Genomic DNA, 27,305 nt, shown 5'->3' on the forward strand with positions numbered 1-27,305 from the left:
CTGTGGTTTACGTAGGATTACAAGGCAAACAACCGCATGTAAACATTTCACAAAGGAATGTACTGTAGTTTCTAAGTGTACATTTTTGCCAATGTAGAAGAGCTGACTTTGTCATATGGCACACCTAATGCCAATATCACACTCTATTGTCTATGGTTTTATACACTGGACTGCAGGTAAACCTATTACATTATCTTTGATTCACAGAATGCCCAAGCAAAGAGTTCAATGACAAGATCAACTCTGCTACATCTGTATAACTAAATCAATAGCAATCTACGGGTGTAAAAGTTTGGAATAGGAGTAGATGCCCCAGTGCAGTTGGCATCAGGCTCAGCCTTTATTTGTGTAAATCAGAATGTGTCAGTGTATTTCCACTCCCAAGGAGGAGCAGGAGGCTGAGGCGGGTTCTGCTGGCAGCAGTGACGCTCCCATCAGGGGCAGGAACACAGTCAGGATAGAAGTGAAGGGTTTTAAACGTAAGAAGAGCTGGGAAACCTGCTGGAATACTGCTGGGCACAGGAGGGCACGCTGCCCACCACCTGGGGACACTACTGATTTGTGGATTGTACAGGACCAACCCTGCATGGTGCAAACCAGGAATATGGGGAATACAGAACAGGACGCTGCCTGGGGTAATGCGGGAACCTAAGGGGAGTGTTGCCATCTGCTGCTATGGACAGGTAATAGGATATGTCATATACATGCATAATAGCCAGTGAAGTCTCATATGTACAGATGTAGCAGAGCTCAGTTTGTCATTTAACTCTTTTCAGCTACTCTACTCTTGATCAGATGAGTTGTGACATATGGGAAACTCGGTTCTGCTATACATGTGGGCTGTCATTGCACACCCCCTTCAATGCCAGTGTATGTGTATGGATATGCTGTATATATATATGGTCCTCATTGGTGACCTCTCATTACTTACAGTGAATTCTATCTGTACTTTATCTGGTCCTGATGCTTGGTGCCCATATATACACTGATACATTGTAACAGAATATTTACAATGACAGCGGTGATCAGAAAAGTTATTACACCCCCATCCTGCCCAGTGATTATCGCACCTCTCGTATATGCTGTATACAAACACACACGTATATAGATATATATTTGTAGTTTACATAAATATTTGTATTTTACCCATAATACTAGCCCAGACAGTGGGTTTATTATGGATCACATGTAACCTAGCAACAGCTTCACTTTGATACAAGTTGATATTATTTAATGTATCAATTTACCAATAGACATGCAGTTAGATAGTGTTACATGGGGATTAGTGGACTGCGGTCCCCAGATTGAGATTGAATGGGTTGGGGTAGAGACTGTCTATATAGAGTGTTTTCTGCACCCTAGAGACTGTCTATATATATATAGGGTGTCTTCTGCACCCTGGAGATGGCATTGCTGAACAGCACCCACAGATTAGGATTCATGGGTGAGGATTAGGAAATGTCTACATTGGCTTTAGTTGCCTGCACCCACGAATTAAGATTACACCGGCTTCATACTGGTGTATGTGTATTTGTGCAATAAGCAATGCTTTTTGTGCGTGCATCGACGTATTTTACTGAGTTTTTTGCATACGTAAATCATGCTCATTTGCGCAAGGCGAACAAAGACGCACCAATTGAAATGGCCAATTCGTCTAAGGAGTTCCAGATGTGTTCTTTTCCCTGCGCAATTATGCATCGCTTCACGCATCGCCTTGCATATTGCACACGTATTTGCGCACCCCGATTGACTTCTATGGGGACATTTGGTGCACAAATACGCAGAAAAATAGAGCATGCTGTTTTGTTTTTTTTTTTGTATAATTGAAATGCGCAGAATACGGAGATGTGAACAAACCCACTGAAATAACTGGGTTCCATTCTCTTCGTATTGCACACACAAATACACCCGTGTGAAGCCGGCATTAGGGGACCGTACCCCCATATTGACATTGCTGGTTTCGTCGTGCTGCACAGATTGGAATTAGAGCCCTGTACCCCCAGATCATATTGGGTTCGCTGCTCCTTAAAACTTAAATGAGAGTTTCGACAATTGTACTGGGAGCTGGAATGTAAATTGACGTTGCGGCATCGCTGCAATGTAAACCAACAGGATCTGCCACTCGCTGGCCTCCAAGCATCTGTTAATTACGCAGAGGACTCTCTATTTTAGGGTTGGGGGGGAGACACCCACTAATCAGATGACGGTGCTCTGCCCAGCGATCCCAGATATGATAATTAGGAGATGGCACAGATGTGACGTGCGCGGTCATGTGCAAGAAATAATGGTGGCATGCGGCTACGGCCATCAGAAGATCATCTGACCTTCTCAGGCTCCTGAGTATATATATATATATATATATATAAAATTTTCTTTCACTTACAAAAGCGCAATTGATGAAGCAGCCATTTAGCAATGTTTCGCTTATCACAATATGCACTTCATATGTTACTTTGCTTACCATATGTTGCGCAGCACCTAAAAAAAGTGGAGAGGAAAGGGTTAAAAGAGCCTCTGACTGGCATTCAAAACATAATGTCTTTGGCGCCACCCAGCGGCCAGTTGAGGTGTAACTGTGGTACTGGTGACAGTGTGGGTCTTGCACCCAGCTGTTCCTGGGTCAGGTGACTGTCCTATTGGATGGAGGGAGTGAGGGGCGTTCTGCCCACTCTGTCACTGAGAGGTTTTCACTTTCATGCCATTCACGCCGGTTAGCTATCGAGACGAAAAATTGCCAGTAAGTAACATGAACCCGACTGGTGAGCGGCGGCGGCACTGGCACCTTTGTGTTTCTGCCAGTGGTCTGCAAGGAAAAAGGCAGAGTAGTGGGATTATGCTCATGCTATAATGGCTGGAGGGAGAAGTTGGCTGGAAATATAAAGTTGTAGCAGAGTTGAGTTTGTCATTCTACACAACTCATTAATAATCATGCCACTGTGGTCATACATAGAACGGACATAATGATGATCATTAAAGAGGATGTCCAGTTCAGAAAACCCACTTCCATACACCCTAGTAGTAAATTCGAAGTTAATATCGGAGGAAGGGGGGGGGGGGGTGTCCAGGAGTCAGACCCTCATCTCTTGTCCAGACTGGTTACAGAGCATTGCTCACTTGTTCTCTTCCTGCCTGGAGGACCCATCCTGTTCTGCATTACTTTACTATGAATGGAGATTGTGTAATACTTCATTTTGCCTGCAGGGGCGCTGTAGGCAAACTGAACACCTACTGCTAGGTTTCCCCACAAATCAGAGCTGATCACTAGGGATTCCAGCAAGGGGGATACTGTGTTCTTTCCTTGTCGTCAAGGGATTGTACAAAGCGGAAAACCCCTTTAATTTTGTTTGGACAATTTAAAGGAGTTGTACCACAACTACAAGTTATCCCTTATCCGCCAATCTGAAGAATGGGGCTCCCATGTTCCCCTCTGCCTGTCACTGCCCGGTGACTTCTCCCTAACAGTGACATCGCGATGAAGGGAGTGGTGGACGAGCATGAATGGTCAACGCTCTATTCATGTCAATGGGCGAGATGAAAATACCCAAGCGGGAAACCGGTGCCACTCTGGTATCACCACAGTACCATGGAAGGTGTATGGAGCTACAGTGCGCTTGTGCGACAAACGCTCTATTCAGTCCTCTATGGGGGGGTGCAGTAAGTCCACAGTAAGTAGGAGGAGGGACACGGGACCTCCGTTCTCAGGATCAATTGGAGACCCCCACTGATCAGCAAGTTATCCCCTATCCTTTGGATATCCTGTGGATAGGGGATAACTTGCAATTGTAGTACAACCCCTTTAAGGGGGGATACAAGCAAAGAGGAGCTGCATAGTTTGTATGTCATTCTTAAAGACTTGGCATGTTGAGCAGTCGGCATGCGGATCCCCCTATATTGTTGTCGGAGGTCCCTAAAATTAGGTACCAAGCATTGATTGTGGCATCTTTGCAGAACTTTTTCAGTGTCTGTCCCTTTAAGGGCCGGCATGAAAACTATTCAGCTCACAGAAGAACTTTTCTATATATGGCCAAATGACAAATTCAGCTCTGCTACATATGTAATGCAGAGTTTGGGCAATAGTGAAATGCTTTTGAATGTTCATGCCATGGGTACGCACTGTCTGATCCCTGCAGTGTGTAGGTGTAGAGGAATGCAGGTGAGAACCGGCACTAGCTCACCTCCGGGAAGACATTAACAACCATCTGTTAGCCAATCTTCGGAAAAGTAGGCGATACTGATATTATGCCTGTGATTGCCCTTAGGGGGGGCACAAGCATTTGGTGGGGCTAATTTAAAGCATATTGATACTTAGTGTAACATCAGATGCAAATACATTTCAGATGTAGTTGAGCTGAATTTGTCATCTCACAGTTTCTCTTCTATTTCTGGAATAAGTAATTATACAGTCCTATGTAAAACCATATAATGAGACCGAATGACAAACCATATCCAGCAGAGCTGCATTTGTCAAGTGTAAGTTCTAGTTTAACTATGAGATGAAGCAGAGCTGAATTCGTCAGGTGTAAGTTCTAGTTTAACTCATGTAATCGGAGTGCTGTAAAATGTGGCAGAGCGGAGTTTGCCAGATGTAAGTTGTAGGCAAGCTATGAGATGCAGCAGGGGTAAAACTTACATCTGGCAAACTCCGCTCTGCCACATTTTACAGCACTCCTATTACATATATCTGAAAAATTAAGCTCTGCTTCCTCATCTAGAAGTACATCTAACGAATTTAGTTCTGCTGCATTGGATACAAGCTACAAACAACATTTTGCAAATTCAGCTCTGCTTCATCTCATAGTTAAACTAGAACTCACACCTGACAAATGCAGCTCTGCTGCATCAGAATGCTACTTTAGAACAACGTCTAACTCTGCTGCATCTGATGGCTATTTTGCACCCAACATTTTACAAATTCAGCTTTCTACACCTGACAGCTCTGCTAGAACCTACATATGACACATTCATCAAACTTCCATATTTTGCTTCTGGGGTGACAGAGTAAAGCTAATGCAGCTGCAACCATAGATAACATACCCCAGTATGTGTATTTTGCCAAATGACAAACTCGGCTCCACTCAACCTGCATCTGGTAAATTTGGGTCATCTTCATCTGACAGCTCTCCTACTCAAAAGCTGTATTTGACAGCTCTCTTACAACTGATTATGGAAGAATTCAGCTCTGCTGCATCTAAGAGCTCTTCAAAAACTTACATCCGACCAACTCAGCACTGCTGCATCTGATACCTTCTATACAATGATCATTTGACAAACTCCACTTTGCTGCATCAGACAGCTCTCCTACATCTGACTACTGACATATTCAGCTCTGCTGTATCTGAGAGTTCTCCTATAACCTTCATCTAACAAACGCGGTTCTGGGGTATCTGATACTTTCCTAGAACTTACAGTTTACAAACTTTGCTCTGCTGCATCTGTCAGCTCTCGTACAACCAGCTGCTGACAAATTCAGCTCTACTGCATCTACATTCTCTTAGAACCTACATCTAATAAGCTCTGCTGCATATGAGAGCTACGCTACACTTTCATGTGACAAACTCAGCTCCCCTGCAACTGTCATCTCTTACAACCAACTTCTGACAAATTCAACTTTACTACATCTGAGAGTTCTCCCGCATCTGTCAACTCTCCTTCAATCAACCACTGACAAATTCAGCTCTACATCTGCATCTACATTCTCTTAGAGCCTACATCTAACAAGCTGTTCTGCATGTGAGAACTACTCTACAAGCTTCATATGACATACTCAGCTCTCCTGCATTTGTCAGCTCTCCTACCACCAACTAGTGACAAATTCAGCTTTGCTACATCTGCGAGTTCTCCTATAGCGTACATTTGACAAACTCAGCTCTCCTACAACCGACTTCTGACAAATTCAACCCTACTGCATCAGAAACGTCTCCTAGTACCTATAGCTAACAAACTCGGCTCTGCTGCATCTGATAGCTTCACTAGAACTTACATTTGACAAAGTTTGCTTTGCTGCATCTGAGAGTTCTCCTACAGCCTACATCTGGCCAATTCCTCTAAGCTGCCCATGACAGCACTTCACTTCTGACAAACTCCACTCTGCTGCATCTGAAATTTACAAATGCCTGAAGTCTGCAGTTACACGGGTTCTTGCGCTTGCAGCTGCAATCTAGTGTGTTAGCTCTACTTCATTGCTGCCACATTATAATGAATCGCCCACGTACATTATATAGTCATGGATGATGGGTGTAGTTGTTATGTGCAGGCAAATCATATTCCTCCTGCTGTGAACCAGCACTAGAACACCAGTAGCCTGCAGCCATTTCAACACAGAACAAAGCAGGTAGGAGGGGGCACTACGGTAGTAATAGTGCGGATGGACGCCATTTAGAGGGAACTAGTGGTGCAGTTTCAGGGCAGTATAAGGGGGAAAGGCCACAGAAGTCGAGTGTGGCATGTGCCATAGGTGGCTGTATACCCATACTGGGGGGGAGCAAGGCCAGTAATGATCAGTAGCTGCTGCACCGTAAGTGGGTCCAGCGCAGGATGACAGTGGATGTCCTTGGGCCTGAGCAGGGACCGCATTGGTGGGAGAAGATGAAGTCTGTAAGATGATCGGTGATGTGGCTTGCCAAAGGGGTGACAGGGCGGTGATGACCAGACCCCTGAAATGTCATATGGGACTCCAGCTGATGTGTAGTGCGATATGTGGAGTAGTTGAGCGGGTGCTACTGTGACAGAGTTGCTGCCGAGGTCATTGCTGTAGCGGGGGCGACAACGGGTCCTTTTATTCCTGCTGGATCGCGGGAATCTAAACGCTAACCATTTAGTGTAAATGTCGGCAGCGACTGACAACGGATGATAATTCAATCGTTTGGATCGCGCAAACATAAATATCAAAGAACGTTCTGCCCATGTAAACAGGCAGTCAATGTATGAATGACTGCCTGTTTACTGTGAACGGAGGGGGGCGGCTGGAAGCGATCTACGGCCCGCTCCGCCTCCATTCACTGAGCAATCATCAACTCTATGTGAAAGCACAGGAGCGATCATCGCTGGAACAACTTTCGTCCGGGATGAAGCCGGCACTGTGGACCCTGTTGAGTGCCATGCTGCTCCCAGAGTGAGCCTGAGTCCTGCCGGAAGAGTGGAGTGCCTGGGAAATACGGAGCGCTAGAGAGTGGACGTAAGTGGACATCGCCATGAGTAGAGGAGATCCTGGCCAGGCCAATCAGGAGGGCATTGCCCCTGTATCACGGGGGTCCCCCTTGGGAATAGGGCAGAGACTGTATGCTTTCAGGGGGCAAACCCAAGAGACTGTCCGCGCGGTGGGCGCCGGCCCACGTGTTATTGTACGGGACTGTGATGTGTGCTATGTAGCGTTGAGGCTTTCACCATCCCGTGGAGAGAAGACGGTGACTATTTTATGCAGTTCTTGTTTTGGATTTTGCTGCACCCCTTTTGCCTCCGCCTGCCGTGCTATTCCCAATCTGCATATTCCTTACACCTACAAAGAACTGGGAGTCATTCTCTGCCAAGCAGTACATAATTTATTCAATGGCAATATAAAGGTGCGCAGCAGAGGTATCTGATAAAGTACCAGGCAGATTAGATCACAGATTAGAGAAGAATTTATACGTGCCGTAGGAATGGGGAACATACAGAGAATATGTCCCAACTGTCCTGGATTCAGCGGGACAGTCCTGGATCTAAGTGTCTGTCCCAGAAGGCAGGGGGAGACACATCCGCACCAGTAAAAAGAAGAAATCTTCTACCCCCAGTCCACACCACTACTACTGTCCCTCACTTACTTTCCGTATCACCTGTATTCGCTACCTGGAAGTGAGCGGGGGGCAGTAGCTGTGCAGACCAATGCAGGGAGTGAGAGGTGAATATAGGTTTTTTTTTTAAATTCTACTACATGAAAGGTGGCACATGGGGCATTATTACTGAGGGGCACATGCGGGGGCATGCAGCGATATTGTTATTCTTACAGAGTTGGGTATTATTATGAAGGGAGCATTCAGGAGCACTCCTACTGTGGGGGTCACTAAGAGGCATTATTACTGTCAAAGGGTCACTGAGGAGCGCTATTACTATGAGGTCACTGAGGGGCACTAACTGTGAGACGATCATTTAGGGGCACTAATACTGTAACAGGGGTCACTAAAAGGCACTATTACTGTAACGGGGTTCACTAAAAGGCACTATTACTGTAAAGGGAGTCATTAAGGGGCACTATTACTGTAAAGGGAGTCATTAAGGGGCACTATTACTGTAACGGGAGTCATTAGGAGGCACTATTACCGAGAGAGAGGGTCACTGGGAGGCACTATTACCGAGAGAGAGGGTCACTGGGAGGCACTATTACAGTAAATTGGGTCACTGAGAGGCACGCAGCGCTGTGGTTCTGGATTCAAATCCCACCAAGGACAACATCTGCATGGAGATTGTATGTTCTCCCCATGTTTCAATGGTTTTCCTCCAGGCACTCTCATTTCCTCCCACACTCCCAAAAAACATGCACATAGGCGACTATAGATTGTGAGCCCCCATGTAGACTGCACCCAATATCATGTGATATAAAGTTCCTTATTATCTCTTTAACGTAACTATCAAAACTGTGCACAAAATGTTTTTTTCTGTTCCCCCTGTGAACCCTTTACATGCCGCAATTAACATTGATCAACACGGTTGCAGTGGGAGTCCCGCTGTCAGTCACAGCCACCTCCTAAAGCAGATGGCACGGGCTTAGCTTCTGAGCCCGTCTCAACCATAGGATGTAAGCCTATGTCCTGGGGTGAGAACTGCTTCCCAGCCAGGACGTAAGTTTATGTCCTGAGAAGGGAAGGAGTTAAAGAAAGGCATAAAAAGAGCGACTGAACTTTTCCAAAAGTTACCCAGACAAACCAAAATCCTTGTAGGAAATGTTTTATGGACGACTGAAAGCAAACTAGAGCTCACTGGCAATGCAGATCAGTGTTATACTCATGGACAAAGAAGACTATAAAGAACAGCGCCCCCTATGTACAGTGAGACCTGGTGGAAGATCCATAATGTTGGGGGGCTGCTCTGCTGCCTCTGGGACTGGAGGCCCTAGATGTGCTACAAGAACAATAAAATCAGCGCATTTTAGAGCAAAAAGCAGGAATAAGACCCAAAGCACATCCAAAAGTGAACAAGGAGGGTGAAGAAGGAAGAAATGGACAACCGGCAGCAATGAGTCCTCATCTCAGTGGAGGGAGCTGAAATCTGGAGCTGGAGATAAGTGCGGAGGAAGAACTACCAGCAAATGGGGGCAAGACGATCACAGAGGGGGCTACAAAATAATCCCCCCTTCTGATGCCGCAGTGCACCTTATCTAATCCACGCACCTTCACTCAGGATCACAGCCATGAAGGACCTTAAAGTGCCGCCACGGGTCGTTGTATTTGCAGCTGCAATCTAATGTGTTTGCTCTGCTTCATTCCTGCTCAGTCACGTTATAATCAATGCACCTCTATGGTCGCCCACGTCCATTATATAGTGATGGATGATGGGTGTAGTCGTTATGTGATGGATAATGGGTGTAGTCGTTATGTGCAGGGAAATCATATGCCGCCTGCTGTAACCCCACACTAGAACACCAGTAGCCTGCAGACCTTTCACAAGAGAACAAAGCAGGGGGGCAGTATAACCCGGGGCAAAGGTTTTCACATACTCCTGACTGTGTAGTGCACATAAGTTCGTACATCGCCCCCCCCCCCCCCTGCTCAGTCCTTATGAAATGTGTGATTATCCTGTTGCTTCAAGTAATAAAGTTGCCGCTTTGTTCCTGTGCAGATGTAGGTGTCACTGGTTACTGTATATAGGCTTCAAAGGGTTTGTCCTTTCGTATTATTAGGACATATGGATGTAATAGGGGTGGGGGACAATGCCCTCTATTAGCCAGAGTGGGTGGCTGCTGCGGAGAGCTGCTGCAGTGCGACTGTTCACTATGGGTATTATAGTGGAGGCCTGCGGCAGTGACCCACCGTTCCCCATTGATACCAATAGCTAATCACAGAGGAAATGACTTAATCACAAAGGATTTCAAAAATTTTAACCCCTTAAAGACGCAACTTTTTTCTTTTTCGACTTTTGGTTTCTCTTCAAAAAAAATCGTAACTATTGTTTTTCCATCGACGTAACTATCTGAGGGCTTGTCTTTGCAGTACGAGTTGTAGTTTTTGATGGTACCATATAATGTATTCAAAACTTTTAAAACTTTCTAAATGCAGTGAAATGGAAAAAAAAATCACCATCTTAGGGGGTATTTTTTTTACAGCGTACGTAATGCCGCAAAAATGTGATGGTGCTGTGCAAGGGCTCATTGTTTGTGGGATGATCAGTGGTTTCTATTGGTACCATTTTGGAGTGCATATGACTTTTGAATTGCTTTTCATTAAATTCCTTTTCTTAGAGACGGGGTGACCAAAAAAGTGCGATTCTGGGGTTGTAAGATTGTGTATAATTTTGATATATGAGACTTTCATGGACACAGGTAAAACTAAACTTTTTTTTGCTTTGATGCTTTAATTTTAAGTATGGGAAAGGGGGTTTAAATGGTTAAACTTGTAGTATTCTTTATTTTTTTTTACTTTTTAATCTTTTTCCATTTTTTAGTCCCCTAAGTGGACTGAAACTTTGAATAGTTTGATCACTCATACAGTCCAAATCCATACAATAGTGTTGATAGGCAATCGTTCACGGCAGTCATGGGGGCCTTCAGAAAACCCTGGGCTGTCTGGCAGCTGACTGGCACCTCATGATCTAATAGTGAGGGCGTGGTTTGGAGATCGATGCATTTAAATCCTACTGTCAGAATTTACAGCGACATTTAAAGGGTTAACAGCTGCAGTCAGTATAAGCACTGATCACGGCTGTTGCAGGCAGGTGTCAGCTGGCAGCCACCGTGTATGGAGCTGGAATGGGTCCCAATCCATACTAACCCCAGACCCAGAAGGCATACATGTATGACCTTTAGGCATAAGGGGTTAAATCAATCTACTCGGACCACCTGTATTTTAATGTACCCCAATAAACCCCTCTTCCAATATAACACTTTCAGGGGTCCAGGAGACATGAAGAATACTGTAGCTGTTGCTCTGCAGCGTGTGACTTTGAGAGAACTCTATGGTCACTTTCACAGTTCCCCTGCAGCACCATCAGAGGAGAAATGAGGCATTACACCATTCTTATTGAAATTAATGGACTATCTTTGTAATACACAGAATTGTCGGGATGTCATTACAACATTTCCTAAGGTATAGACTAATCTAAACTATGCTCATTACTATAAACCCCATTGGAACTGTGTAGACCCAAGTTACTATTTCCTTCTATGGTTTGTTATCAGTCTGTATATGTAATGTATTGCCAAAACCTGCACATGGCCTCAGTACCAACCCCTAACCCAACTAATCCTTAGCAGAGTCTAATAAACATACAGTACATCCCTCTACCCTTCCATACTACACCCTCTGCAGGCAGCTATATGAAATAACCGCATGATACATGGGAGCATAGCAACATTCTCACTATTTTGCTATCCAGATGGTTCAGGAAGTCTCTTTATAGCTTACTTTACTAAATCATCAGTGCTTAAAGTCAAAACCTGTAGTGCCTCTACTCCTACGTCCTCACAGCAACAGTTCCTGTCTGTCTGGTTTGTTCAACTTTATATGCAGGCGTATGCATAGAGCAGAGAGAACTCCCCTTTTGAAAACCCGTTTCACATCTAGGACAGATTAGGGACTTGACCCTGAGGTATAAACTAGCCTAAACTAGGCTCCCTTCCTCCTACGGATCCCGACAGGGACTTGGTAGTCTGTCTCTATAGAATGGATACCCCTTTACTGTGTAGATCCAAATTATTACCCACTTCCACTTAGTCATATAATGCCAAAACCTAAACATGGGCTTAGTACTGACCCCATGGCGGTACCTAATGCTTAGCAAATCCTAATGAGCACAGTACAACTCTCTGCTGGCAACTATATCAATAACCACGTCATATATTGTAATAATCTCATCAATTAATTATCTGGATGGTTCATGAAGCCACTTGATGAATTTATAGAGCAGATAGGCGGATGCAGATGCTTATCGGAGACTCTGATTGCAGTCCTACAATAATGAGGTCACATAGTGACAGACTGTTCTCACCTGTGCTTGTATAAACAAAACATCATAACTTCTTAAAGAAACTCCGCTGTAATCCGGCTTAACTTTAATTATACAGCCGAGCTGCGTGCAAATAGCTCTTTGCTTTTAGCATTGACTGCTGCAACAGCACCACCTAGTGTACAAAGCACTTTATTTTTCTCCTGTTTGAAGTCAATAAAAGGAAAAATGTTGCAAAAATAAGACGGCATTATGGGTGTAGGGTGGATATATGTGTTACATTTCATAGCATTTTCTGAAGGGTCTTTTGTAGTGGCCGGAGGATATAGTATCCAGTAGATCTACAATCAGTATGTAATCACACTATACTTAGATAAGATACCCGTTATCACACAGTTCAATGATTTTATGGCGGAGTACGAGGCAGGCTGGACCGCTTCCCATCGCCGGGGCTGGACATGTTCCAGGAAGCCATTTTCGGATAACTTAATACTGTAACATGATGCTTTATGTCAGACGCCTGTAAACATATAAATGATGGAGAGCTATTATATCCGGCTCATATCCGCTTCTCAGTTCCTTTTGTGCAATCTCTGTCATTGCAGACTACACTACAGAGTGAAGCACATAGGGGCTTTCAGTCGCTGCAGGGGTGCAGCTATGGCATGTGTAGGGTAGCAGGCTCACCCAAAAGCTCCTCTGCCAGAAGACATTAGTATAATGAATAGGGCCATAATTATAGCTCATGTTGCACCTAAATGCGCCCCCATTAAAGCTATCCTCTGGTCCTGGACATACGAAGATGGCCGCACCAGCTTCTTTGACTACCCGACGCACACTGTGTATTAGTATATATGATTAGTTGAAGACACTACATGCTGCTTTGATTGTCCAGTGCTGGCCAGTTAACCCTTTCCAATCCAATTTGTATCCTGGTATTCCTAGGGGGCTTACTCTTTTTCTGCAGTTATACAACAGCGCTATCTGCTGGCTAAAGCCAGTACTGCATGAGGTGACACGTTGGATAGGCTCCGAGAGCAGAGAGGCTGGCAATATACAGTAAGAGAACCCCGACGGACGTCTTCCAAAATCGGAGCTGTACAGCCTTAAATCATAATGTCTTCAGAGGTCAGACAGTGGATTGGAAAGGGTTAAGGCTGCATGTAGTGTCCAATGGACCTTTCACACGGGACAGAATTACACCGCCGGATGCAGCCAAATCCGCAACTGCAGAATTCCACACCAAAATCTGATTTTGATGCAGGATTGCAGCCTTTAAGTCCATTTTCAATTCAGGCGGGATTTACCGCAGTTTGCGATGCATTATAAGGCTCATGCTGTGCCATGTGAAAGGTTTGGGTGCCTTTACAGGGTGAGTTGCATGTGAGTGTGATATCAGTCCAAGAAACTGGGACCAATATCGTATTTGCAAGGATGCGATTTTTTTGTGAGTGCAATATGTTTGTCGAGAAAAACGCATTGCACTCTCATCACAGCACTTGCGATTTTGTAATGCATGAAAACCATATTGTTACCATAGCAATTCCATAATAACACCACACTGTTACTAAATAATACCACCACCCGATGACTGGATAACACCAAGATACAATGACTGAATAATATCACCATAGCATCACTAAATAGAACCACCATACTGTAACTAAATAACAATGCCTTCTCTGACTCGAGCCGTTCTTTTTCCCTATCTTCTCCATCTGGCCCAGACCACCATGGCAATTTCTTCCAGTCACAACCTGTCTGCAGAGTTTGCCATACAGATAACTCTGGCTTTGTGCTTTCACAGCATATTTTTAACTTCCTTCACAAATTCCCCATCCTGCTACCCTATTTGATGGTGCTTCCTGATGTTGCATTTAATAATATTGCGTATGTTGTTATGTTTATTGTCCCCAAATACTGCACTCTAATAAAAGACAGTGTGATGCTGGAGGGAGGATGTGTTACTAGCGGTAGCGGACATTGGCTGTGAACTGAGTGTACTGTAGCTAGCAATATAGGGCGTATTATGGTCAACACTGGGGGGTATTGGGGCTGACAATATGGAAGCATTGTGGTGAACACAGGGGGATATTGTTGTTGGTTATAGGCAGCATTGTGGTGGATACAGGGGGATATTGTAGCTGATTTAGGGGGCATTGTGGTGGATAGAGGGGGATATTGTAGCTGATTTAGGGGGCATTGTGGTGGATACAGGGGGATATTGTTGCTGATTTAGGGGGCATTGTGGTGGATACAGGGGGATATTGTAGCTGATTTAGGGGGCATTGTGGTGGATACAGGGGGATATTGTTGCTGATTTAGGGGGCATTGTGGTGGATACAGGGGGATATTGTAGCTGATTTGGGGGGCATTGTGGTGGATACAGGGGGATATTGTAGCTGATTTGGGGGGCATTGTAGTGGATACAGGGGGATATTGTAGCTGATTTTGGGGGCATTGTGGTGGATACAGGGGGATATTGTAGCTTCTTTAGGGGGCATTGTGGTGGATACAGGGGGATATTGTGGCTGATTTAGGGGGCATTGTGGTGGATACAGGGGGATATTGTGGCTGGCAATATGGGGACAATGTGGCAGACACAGGGTAGCTATCATGGCTGGCAATGTAAAGGTATTGTGGTGGCAGTAGATGAATGTTGTGTCTAGAAATATGGGGGAGACATTTAAAGTAACATAGACATACTGGCTGACGCTTGTGGTCATTACAGCTGACAATACGCAGTAGATATCTTGCATGTATGAGGGATGCGTCAATAGTGACAAATACCATAGGTCAAATTAGGACAAACTGCGTTCTGTTATGTAGACACAACACAAGAATGACGGCTGGTTGAAATTTATGGGAAAACACGCACCAAACATGTTCTGCTGCTTCCATGCAGTTTCTTCCGAATAAAACTGCCCACTGCTATTAGTTAAGTGACACATTGTATAGTTACAGCAAATGACATATTGTATCATTGCAGCAAGTGACACATTGTTCTATGATTACATCTCTCTTCTCCGTGCTCTCTGTCCTTACACCGCCACTGCAAGGTGCCACCCTAGGCACTGGACCTCCATTGCGTAGTTGAAAGTGTTTGTGTGTATAAACTTTTATAAGAACATAGTGTATGGATGTTGTGTTCATGTGTGAGGGGGGTGGGGGGGCGCTACTAATGGTGGCTCCTTCTCTGGAAAACCTCATAGCCATCTGGAGAAGCTCATAGCTATTGACTTTAGTAGGAACAGTGGGAGCCTTAGGCAGTTCTCCTTATTCACTCAGCTGACATTTGGGGTTCCAGCAGTCATAACCCCTTCATATAACTGTCATGAGGTGCTGACTTATACAAGGGGATTGTCCTGGGATGAGTAGACCAATTGTTAAAGGGCTGAGATAAGTCAAAGCTTTTTTTCCAAGAGACCTCCAAATTTGAGGAACTTTATAATCAGGATTGCATTGCCCTCTGACACACAAAAAGGAACTTATGCCTGTAATGTAGGGAGCTGTAAGACCTGCTCAAATGTACAGACCGCGGACAGGAAACAAATCCCCAACACACACCAAGAATATAAGATCCCGGGGACATTCACATGTTCCCCGTCTGATGTTGTGTACCTGATCAGGTGCATTAAATTTCCTGTTGGGGGCCTTTACGTTGGAGAAACAGGACAAACATAAAGTGAGGATGAGGTCTCATCGTCACGCAGTTAAACAGAGAAAGACAGAATTACCTCTTTTCTAGTCACGGGCCCAACATGAAAGTTATGATACTGAAAGGTAATTTCAAGTCACAAAGCCATAGAAGAATTTGGGAATATAAATATATATCAAACTTTTGACGCTTTCAATAGAAGGTTAAAGTTTTCACGAGGATTCATGTGTGACTAGGAAGTATGAGAAAGGTACAGCACTAATAACACTGCTGGCCTGGTGACCGCCCAACAGTAATTCAGGGACCATAAAACCTTTATCAGTGATATTTTTAAGATGTTTGTATTTGTGTTGTAGTATTCTTTTAAGTGCAAATTATTCACATCCATATCTATGCCTTGTCATAAGTATGTTTGTATATATATATATATATATGCATGCGTCTTTGGATTTATGTATCTGCCTGAAGCCGAACCCTGCGTTGATTCAAAAGCTCACTATAACATCATGTATTTTTGTTAGCCATTAAAAGGCATCATATCTACAAGATGACTTCATTACTCTTGCTGGGAATAATCACATTTTCCAAAAATGGTGTCGCTCCAGTCCAAGGATTGGTTCTGGCATTACAGCCAAGCCTTATTCTTCCTAAGCATAGACCTTCAATATCAGATTAGTGGAGGTTCAACTCCTGAAATTCTGCGATTAGGCCATCAATATTGTAATCCCAGATAACCTCTTTAACCCCTTAAAGGGGTTTTGTCATTAAAAAAAAATCTAAACTTACCTATCCCTTCCCTGTCTGTCTCCTTATCACATCTTCTCCTGGTTGAGCTTCTCTAGTGCCCCAGGTCAGCTCACTGCAGGCTGGGCCCAGCTTGTTATGAGGACTGCTTATCACAAATTCCTGACGACTGGGTCAGTGAAGGTCACATCCCTGTGCTGTAGCTTCACTGCCTAGGAAGGAATTGTAATCTATTTCAGAGACAGCTCGCATGAGCAATCTCTGAAGAAGATAGGCAGTCCTCCTGGTGGCCTATGAGCTGTGACGTAAGGTACATTGGCTAACTGCCAACCAAATGTACATAACCTTACAGGAAGGAGAAGAATCAGGCAACTGGAGGTGAAGTGACCCTGGACTGCAGGAGACAGGAGAAGATAAGGCAGGTGAAGATAAGTATAGCATTTTTCTTTTTTAGTGACAGAATCCCTTTAATGACACCAGCTATAATGGACCTAAGGATAGCATGATTTTTGGGAGATTTTCATCTCCACCAGTCATAAGCCATACTTTTTAATTGTTTTGAAATGGCCATTATGGGGAATGTTCATTGCATGACAAGCTATAGTTTTTATTGGTTCCATTTTTGGGGTGTATATAATGTCTTGTATAACTGTTATTAATATTTTTGCGAGGGCAGGGAGAAAAAACACATCAATTCTGCCATTGTTTTTGGAGGTTTTTTATAGCATTAATCATGCAGCATAAATGACAGGTTGGTACAATTACAACAATACCAAAATTATATATATTTTTTAAGTTTTTTTTCCCACTTTTGCACAATTAAAACCTTTTTTGGAATATATATATATATATATTATTTGCATCGCTGACTTCAAGGTCCCATAACATTTTTTATTTCTCCACGAACGGAGCTCTGGGGGGGGGTTTTGCATGACGAACTGTAGTTTTTATTGGTACCACTTTGTGGTTAATATGGAATTTTTTATCATTTGTATTACATTATTTTGGAAGGAGAAAAAAACAAAATAAAGCATTTTGGCTGCATTTTGTTTCGCATTTGCCATGCAGGATGAAACGCGTTTTCAGTTTATTGTACAAGTCACTAAGGATGCGACAATATCAAACATCTGTTTATGTTATTTTTTTATTAAACAAAGATAGGAAGGTGCACAACAAAAGGGGTTTTTTTTTACTGTTTTTAGCATTTATTTTTCTTTACACTTATTATGTTCCTGTAGGGGACTTGATCCTGCGATGCTATGATTGCTCTGATAATACACTGCAGTACTTCAATACTATGCTAATCATAGTGATATCAGACTATGGCAACCCCACAGCACTTTGAGTTTACATGGCAGAGGGCCGATAAGCGACCTCTCTCTGTGAAACTTTTACATTACCACTGGCCTGGGATCAAGACACCTAATGTCCATAAGGGGGCCCTGACAGTACCTGTAACTTTGATCATCTTACACAAAAAAACTCAGTATCTATGGCATTTACCCGACTACACAAAACTAACGTTTTCATCCCCTTTACAAGTACATAACATTTATTGAGATTTACAAGCATGGGTGCCAAAAATGAACCTAAAGTGTTCGTTTTGGAGCATTCTGCAATTGTAACCAATAGGGGTCACTGTTTACATAGCTGTATGGGTAATGGAAGCATCCTCTTTGTCAAAAAAATCAAGTACCTTGAAGGAGTTGACGTTTTGCTGCAAAACCAGCATGCAGTTCCATCTCAGACAGATATACAAATGATGAGAGTTGTGGTGATTAGATGAACGGTCTTGTCACCTGAGGCCCTAAAAGTGGTTCCCCCTTGGCCTATAAGAGGCTCTCGGAGGCCCCTTGTGTGTAGTGACCTCTTCTTCCGCTTGTGTAGAGCTTGTTGACCGCTAGGCGCCTCTACGACTCAATTGAAGTGATTTTCCTAGTTACCAGAATCTGAGAGGGGCGCATTATTGGGATGCGAGAAGCTGCATGGTCATATCAACCAATTGCTGCCACCTGGGCTGCTCTGACCGGACTGTTAGTTGATATTGGGACCAGTGGATGTGTGAGAGACCATCAGTAGAGAGGGTCCTCTGATTGTCAGACAAGCACAAGCAGCTCCAAGTGTTTTGTTGTCCACCATCCAGGTGACACCCCTGTGTCTGTCGGAACCAATTCCAGGCACTTGGCTGAAGGACATTTGGTCTCACGGAGCCAATTACATGTACGGCCTTTCATACCCACCGACACCTCTGTTTGCAGAGAATGACGAAACTGGACGCTACGGAGTGGAAATTATCATTTTGCAATGGTATTGTAATCATTTACTGATATCAACATTATAATCACACAGAAAAAGTTTCATTCCGTTCCGACAACTTCTAGGGGAGGGATTGTTTTTGACAAGGAGTGTATTTCTAATATACATTAGTTACAGCAGTGACCTCTGTAGGATGGAGACGGTATTGCACCCCAAATTAAAATTCAATGTATGTCTTTTTCTTTCAGTGAATCTTTAATTGTCCAGTTTTGATCGAGGCTTAAAAACCACCAGTCAAAATGCTGCAGAAGGTGGTCTGTATCCTGATAGTACCCATTTGTATTAGAATAACAGCTCTGAGTGGTAAGTATTCTTATATAAAAGGTTTTCATAACCTGTCCTTCCCTTCAATTCTTTATTTCTTAAAAGGATTGTCCATGTTTGTAAAAACATGTCTGCTTTCATACAAAACACAGCGACACCCTTGTCTGTGGGTTGTCTTTGGTATTACAGCTCAGCTCCCATTGACTTCATGGGAGCTGAGCTGCAATACTGAACACAACCCTATGGACAAACGTGGTGCTGTGTTACAAAGGAAGCGGACATGGTTTTCTAACCCTGGACAACTCCATTAATTAGATTGGATGTTGGGAAACCTGCCTGATTGCCAATGTGGCTGCCCTTTCAGCTTTCAAAGCGTCTGTTATACAACTTTCCTAGACTCCTGAATGGCTAGAGTCACTAGCTGTGTCATATGTCACCCAAATTATTATTGAGTTTAAATGTCTTAATCCTTTAAAACATTATAAAGCTACAACTAGTACAAAACTAGGATGTGTGTGATGATAACCGGACTGAGGACTCATTCAATGTCATCCAAATTTCCTACAGCGCAGTCCCCACCAGGACAACCAACTGTCACCCACTGCCGGTCCTATGAAAAGGAAACTTTTAACTGTTGGTGGAAACCAGGGTCTGATGGCGGACTCCCAACCAACTACACCCTAGTGTACTGGACAGAAAAGTAAGACTGCAGTATTATAGTAGTTATATTCTTGTAGATAGGGGGCAGTATTATAGTAGTTATATTCTTGTACATAGGAGGCAGTATTATAGTAGTTATATTCTTGTACATAGGGGGCAGTATTATAGTAGTTATATTCTTGTACATAGGAGGCAGTATTATAGCAGTTATATTCTTGTACATAGGAGGCAGTATTATAGTAGTTATATTCTTGTACATAGGGGCAGTATTATAGTAGTTATATTCTTGTACATAGGGAGCAGTATTATAGTAGTTATATTCTTGTACATAGGAGCAGTATTATAGTAATTATATTCTTGTACATAGGGGGCAGTATTATAGTAGTTATATTCTTGTACATAGGGAGCAGTATTATAGTAGTTATATTCTTGTACATAGGGAGCAGTATTATAGTAGTTATATTCTTGTACATAAGGGCAGTATTATAGTAGTTATATTCTTGTACATAGGAGGCAGTATTATAGTAGTTATATTCTTGTACATAGGAGGCAGTATTATAGTAGTTATATTCTTGTACATAGGGAGCAGTATTATAGTAGTTATATTCTTGTACATAGGGGGCAGTATTATACCAATTATATTCTTGTACATAGAGGGCAGTATTATAGTAGTTATATTCTTGTACATAGGTGGCAGTATTATAGTAGTTATATTCTTGTATATAGGGGGCAGTATTATAGTAGTTATATTCTTGTACATAGGGGGCAGTATTATAGTAGTTATATTCTTGAACATAGGAGGCAGTATTATAGCAGTTATATTCTTGTACATAGGGGGCAGTATTATAGCAGTTATATTCTTGTACATAGAGGGCAGTATTATAGTAGTTATATTCTTGTATATAGGGGGCAGTATTATAGTAGTTATATTCTTGTACATAGGGGCAGTATTATAGTAGTTATATTCTTGTATATAGGATACTGTATTATAGTAGTTATATTCTTGTACATAGGGGCAGTATTATAGTAGTTATATTCTTGTACATAGGAGGCAGTATTATAGTAGTTATATTCTTGTACATAGGGAGCAGTATTATAGTAGTTATATTCTTGTACATAGGAGGAAGTATTATAGTAGTTATATTCTTGTACGTAGGGAGCAGTATTATAGTAGTTATATTCTTGTACATAGGAGGAAGTATTATAGTAGTTATATTCTTGTACGTAGGGAGCAGTATTATAGTAGTTATATTCTTGTATATAGGGGGCAGTGTTATAGTAGTTATATTCTTGTACATAGGGGGCAGTATTATAGTAGTTATATTCTTGTACATAGGAGGCAGTATTATAGTAGTGATATTCTTGTACGTAGGAGGAAGTATTATAGTAGTTATATTCTTGTACGTAGGGAGCAGTATTATAGTAGTTATATTCTTGTATATAGGGGGCAGTGTTATAGTAGTTATATTCTTGTACATAGGGGGCAGTATTATAGTAGTTATATTCTTGTACATAGGAGGCAGTATTATAGTAGTGATATTCTTGTACGTAGGGGGCAGTATAATAGTAGTTATATTCTTGTACATAGGGGGCAGTATTATAGTAGTTATATTCTTGTATATAGGGGGCAGTATTATAGTAGTTATATTCTTGTACATAGAGGGCAGTATTATAGTAGTTATATTCTTGTACATAGGGGGCAGTATTATAGTAGTTATATTCTTGTACATAGGAGGCAGTATTATAGCAGTTATATTCTTGTACATAGGGAGCAGTATTATAGTAGTTATATTCTTGTACATAGGGGCAGTATTATAGTAGTTATATTCTTGTACATAGGAGCAGTATTATAGTAGTTATATTCTTGTACATAGAGGGCAGTATTATAGTAGTTATATTCTTGTACATAGGAGGCAGTATTATAGTAGTTATATTCTTGTACATAGGGAGCAGTATTATAGTAGTTATATTCTTGTACATAGGGGGCAGTATTATACCAATTATATTCTTGTACATAGAGGGCAGTATTATAGTAGTTATATTCTTGTATATAGGGGGCAGTATTATAGTAGTTATAGTCTTGTACATAGGGGGCAGTATTATAGTAGTTATATTCTTGTATATAGGGGGCAGTATTATAGCAGTTATATTCTTGTACATAGGGGGCAGTATTATAGTAGTTATATTCTTGTACATAAGGGCAGTATTATAGTAGTTATATTCTTGTACATAAGGGCAGTATTATAGTAGTTATATTCTTGTACATAGGAGGCAGTATTATAGTAGTTATATTCTTGTACATAGGAGGCAGTATTATAGTAGTTATATTCTTGTACATAGGGAGCAGTATTATAGTAGTTATATTCTTGTACATAGGGGGCAGTATTATACCAATTATATTCTTGTACATAGAGGGCAGTATTATAGTAGTTATATTCTTGTACATAGGTGGCAGTATTATAGTAGTTATATTCTTGTATATAGGGGGCAGTATTATAGTAGTTATATTCTTGTACATAGGGGGCAGTATTATAGTAGTTATATTCTTGTACATAGGAGGCAGTATTATAGTAGTTATATTCTTGTACATAGGAGGCAGTATTATAGTAGTTATATTCTTGTACATAGGGAGCAGTATTATAGTAGTTATATTCTTGTACATAGGGGGCAGTATTATACCAATTATATTCTTGTACATAGAGGGCAGTATTATAGTAGTTATATTCTTGTATATAGGGGGCAGTATTATAGTAGTTATATTCTTGTACATAGGGGGCAGTATTATAGTAGTTATATTCTTGAACATAGGAGGCAGTATTATAGCAGTTATATTCTTGTACATAGGGGGCAATATTATAGCAGTTATATTCTTGTACATAGAGGGCAGTATTATAGTAGTTATATTCTTGTATATAGGGGGCAGTATTATAGTAGTTATATTCTTGTACATAGGGGCAGTATTATAGTAGTTATATTCTTGTATATAGGATACTGTATTATAGTAGTTATATTCTTGTACATAGGGGCAGTATTATAGTAGTTATATTCTTGTACATAGGAGGCAGTATTATAGTAGTTATATTCTTGTACATAGGGAGCAGTATTATAGTAGTTATATTCTTGTACATAGGAGGAAGTATTATAGTAGTTATATTCTTGTACGTAGGGAGCAGTATTATAGTAGTTATATTCTTGTACATAGGAGGAAGTATTATAGTAGTTATATTCTTGTACGTAGGGAGCAGTATTATAGTAGTTATATTCTTGTATATAGGGGGCAGTGTTATAGTAGTTATATTCTTGTACATAGGGGGCAGTATTATAGTAGTTATATTCTTGTACATAGGAGGCAGTATTATAGTAGTGATATTCTTGTACGTAGGGGGCAGTATAATAGTAGTTATATTCTTGTACATAGGGGGCAGTATTATAGTAGTTATATTCTTGTATATAGGGGGCAGTATTATAGTAGTTATATTCTTGTACATAGAGGGCAGTATTATAGTAGTTATATTCTTGTACATAGGGGGCAGTATTATAGTAGTTATATTCTTGTACATAGGGAGCAGTATTATAGTAGTTATATTCTTGTACATAGGGGCAGTATTATAGTAGTTATATTCTTGTACATAGGAGCAGTATTATAGTAGTTATATTCTTGTACATAGAGGGCAGTATTATAGTAGTTATATTCTTGTACATAGGAGGCAGTATTATAGTAGTTATATTCTTGTACATAGGGAGCAGTATTATAGTAGTTATATTCTTGTACATAGGGGGCAGTATTATACCAATTATATTCTTGTACATAGAGGGCAGTATTATAGTAGTTATATTCTTGTATATAGGGGGCAGTATTATAGTAGTTATATTCTTGTACATAGGGGGCAGTATTATAGTAGTTATATTCTTGAACATAGGAGGCAGTATTATAGCAGTTATATTCTTGTACATAGGGGGCAGTATTATAGCAGTTATATTCTTGTACATAGAGGGCAGTATTATAGTAGTTATATTCTTGTATATAGGGGGCAGTATTATAGTAGTTATATTCTTGTACATAGGGGCAGTATTATAGTAGTTATATTCTTGTATATAGGATACTGTATTATAGTAGTTATATTCTTGTACATAGGGGCAGTATTATAGTAGTTATATTCTTGTACATAGGAGGCAGTATTATAGTAGTTATATTCTTGTACATAGGGAGCAGTATTATAGTAGTTATATTCTTGTACATAGGAGGAAGTATTATAGTAGTTATATTCTTGTACGTAGGGAGCAGTATTATAGTAGTTATATTCTTGTACATAGGAGGAAGTATTATAGTAGTTATATTCTTGTACGTAGGGAGCAGTATTATAGTAGTTATATTCTTGTATATAGGGGGCAGTATTATAGTAGTTATATTCTTGTACATAGGGGGCAGTATTATAGTAGTTATATTCTTGTACATAGGAGGCAGTATTATAGTAGTGATATTCTTGTACGTAGGGGGCAGTATAATAGTAGTTATATTCTTGTACATAGGGGGCAGTATTATAGTAGTTATATTCTTGTATATAGGGGGCAGTATTATAGTAGTTATATTCTTGTACATAGGGGGCAGTATTATAGTAGTTATATTCTTGTATATAGGGGGCAGTATTATCGTAGTGATATTCTTGTACGTAGGGGGCAGTATTATAGTAGTTATATTCTTGTACATAGGGGGCAGTATTATAGTAGTTATATTCTTGTATATAGGGGGCAGAATTATAGTAGTTATATTCTTGTATATAGGGGGCAGTATTATAGTAGTTATAGTCTTTTACTTAGATGGAATAATTCTGTAGTTCTTTTCTTGTGCGAATTAGGCAATATTATTGTGGTTATATTCTTCTACATAGGGACAGTATTATAGTAGTTTTATATTTGTGCATTTTGTAATTTTTTTTTCTTTCATGTAGAAATAACAAGCGGATAGAGTGTCCCGATTATCACACTTCAGGTCCATACTCCTGCTCCTTCAGTAAAGCACATTTTTCCATGTGGATACTTTATTCTGTCATCGTGAATGCCTCTAACGCTCTTGGGTGGAATGCCTCGTATGAATATAAGTTTGACATGCTTGACATAGGTAAGATGTCTGGAAAATAATATAGATGTATGACTAATATGGCTGCCATATGGCTGTGCTACTGATCAGTGCTTGACAGGGACAAATACCATTGATATGGGTTGTGTGGTCTGAATTTTAGCCCTGTATCAGATCAGTGGCAAAAGAAGGCCCGACCACCAAAGAAAACGATGGCTTGATACCGTCAAAGCTGGTTCTGGTATGGATATCAAACGACTGAAAGAAGCAAAACCGAAAAACATGCAGGGAGCTCGCCTTTAGGGTCGCCAAAAGTCGAAGACAACTAACAGTAACAACATTAGATCCCATGTATTTTTATAGATGAGGTAGAGCTTAATTTGTTACTGATTGGGACTGCATCATTTGTACATTATAACTTTCTCTAGGTTGGAAAAATACAGACCTGAGTTTATGTGACTGATCACAGGATCGGCGGGGATATGACAGAGTTACTTGTTCAAGCTCAACCCTGTTAGAGACAAATGTCACTTTAACAAAACTTCCTTACCCTATACAAAGGGCAAACTGATGCAGACATAGTTACCAGGGGTGTAGCTATAAGGAGAGATAGGAATCGCATCTGGGCCCTAGTGCCTGAGGGGGCTCAGTTATCGGGGCTGTCACTATAGGGGGTGCAAATGTAGCTGGTGCATCCTAACCTCGCTGCTTGACGGCTCCTCTGCTACATAAGAAGACACCAATATTGTAACATAACATGGTAAACGGGGCCCTGGAAGCTTCACGCTACATCTCTGACAGTAACAATGGAAGAATACAGCAAAATTGAAGTGCTTAAAAAATATAAAAATGATACCAAAAAAGCTCAAACTGTTGTGGAAAAGTCCTAAATTTGATGTTCATCCAGTTTTGTCTTCTTTATTCTTTTTTCAGTGCAACCCTTCCCTCCCAGAAACCTGAGCTTGTCCTATGAGGCTGTTGAAACCAGTATGCCCTATCTGATAGTAAAATGGAACACACCAGAGAAGGCCGATGTTAAAACGGGATGGATGACACTAGTTTACCAAGTACGCTTAAGAGAGGAGAAGCAGCAAATTTGGGAGGTAAATCATCACAAAAATCACAGTAACCCTTCTAATTATTGGGGGATCATTCGGGATTGATTTTAAGAAAAATTTGAGAAACTGTCCAAAAAATGTATTTTACTTCTGAAGTCTTACTGTGTCTTCGGTCGCTGGTATCACTGTGCCCTGAGTGGTGACTATACTGCAGTGACAAATTATCATATGGCAAGGAGGTCCTGGTATTTAGCTTGGGTTTTCCTGGTGATCTGGGATGATGTTGGTAGCCCCAAGGTTCCGAAGATATCTCACATATGGTCCGGGAGCCAACATGTATGTTTTCAGTAAAAAACTCTACTGAATGTAAAAATAAAACAGATAAACAATTTAAGTCCAGGTGACTCAGGACCATGTAGGGTGGGCTATTACAGAGGATCTGTGTTAGCACTATTGTGTCTAAAGTCCAGTATCTATATATCGGGTCTCTCTAAAATCCTGGCCTGGTAACCGTGTAACAGGTTTCTCAAAAGTTCTCACCCGGTCACCGGTAAAGTAAGTCTGTGGCAGCATTGTATCACACCAATGTTGTCAAATAGAATGGAGGTGGGGAACAAGGAGGCAGAAACGTCTATCCCACTGAAGAGTTCATACCCGTAGGGTTAATCCTGTGAATCACAGTTTCTCTCTTACCAGGGCGAATCACTTGCTCCTCACTCCACAGCATGGCTGCAAAGAGACACCAAGATGCATCCCCAGCCCTTCACACTGCAGCATAGCCACACAGAGACACTGAGGAGCATCCCCAGTCCTTCACACTGCAGCATAGCTGCAAAGAAACACCGAGGAGCATTCCCAGCCCTTCACACTGCAGCATAGCTGCACAGAGACACCAATGAGCATCCCCAGCTCTTCACACTGCACCATAGCTGCACAGAGACACCGAGGAGCATCCCAAGCTCTTCACACTGCAGCATAGCTGCACAGAGACACCAAGGAGCATCCCCAGCTCTTCACACTGCACCATAGCTGCACAGAGACACCGAGGAGCATCCCCAGCTCTTCACACTGCAGCATAGCTGTGCAGACTAATAGTACTTTTACAGGGAGGGAGAAATCGTTCACCCGAGTAAATGAGCAAACAGTCACACAGTTTTCTTGTTCGCTCTGGTGGTCAGTTTAAACACACAAATAAATTGTTTATTTTTTAACACGATCATTCAGTTTACTGTAGCAGTGAATGAGAGCAACCAAAACGATCGTTGTTTAAACGAAATGACAAGCAAACAAGCCAATGATGATTTTTATGCCTGCATAAAATGCATGATAGATGATAAGCAAAAAAAATTATTGTTCATCGTTCAATCGTTGGCCGTGTTTACACTGAATGATTATT

At 41.5% G+C, this 27,305-nt stretch overlaps 1 protein-coding gene across 1 annotated transcript in view; it reads left to right on the top strand.

Annotated features, from left to right (window-relative positions):
• The first annotated feature begins 443 nt into the window (after positions 1-443).
• PRLR (prolactin receptor) overlaps positions 444-27,305 on the top strand; it is a 40,824-nt gene continuing 13,962 nt past the window's right edge. The window contains exons 1-5 of the mRNA XM_066602448.1: positions 444-683; positions 19,039-19,153; positions 19,682-19,814; positions 24,724-24,893; positions 25,785-25,954. Coding sequence (XP_066458545.1) covers positions 19,090-19,153; positions 19,682-19,814; positions 24,724-24,893; positions 25,785-25,954 — 537 coding nt within the window. The 5' untranslated portion in view covers positions 444-683; positions 19,039-19,089. The remainder of the gene's footprint in view (positions 684-19,038; positions 19,154-19,681; positions 19,815-24,723; positions 24,894-25,784; positions 25,955-27,305) is intronic.

This window comes from Eleutherodactylus coqui, chromosome 5 (assembly GCF_035609145.1).
Source record: "Eleutherodactylus coqui strain aEleCoq1 chromosome 5, aEleCoq1.hap1, whole genome shotgun sequence".
Lineage (NCBI taxonomy): Eukaryota > Metazoa > Chordata > Amphibia > Anura > Eleutherodactylidae > Eleutherodactylus > Eleutherodactylus coqui.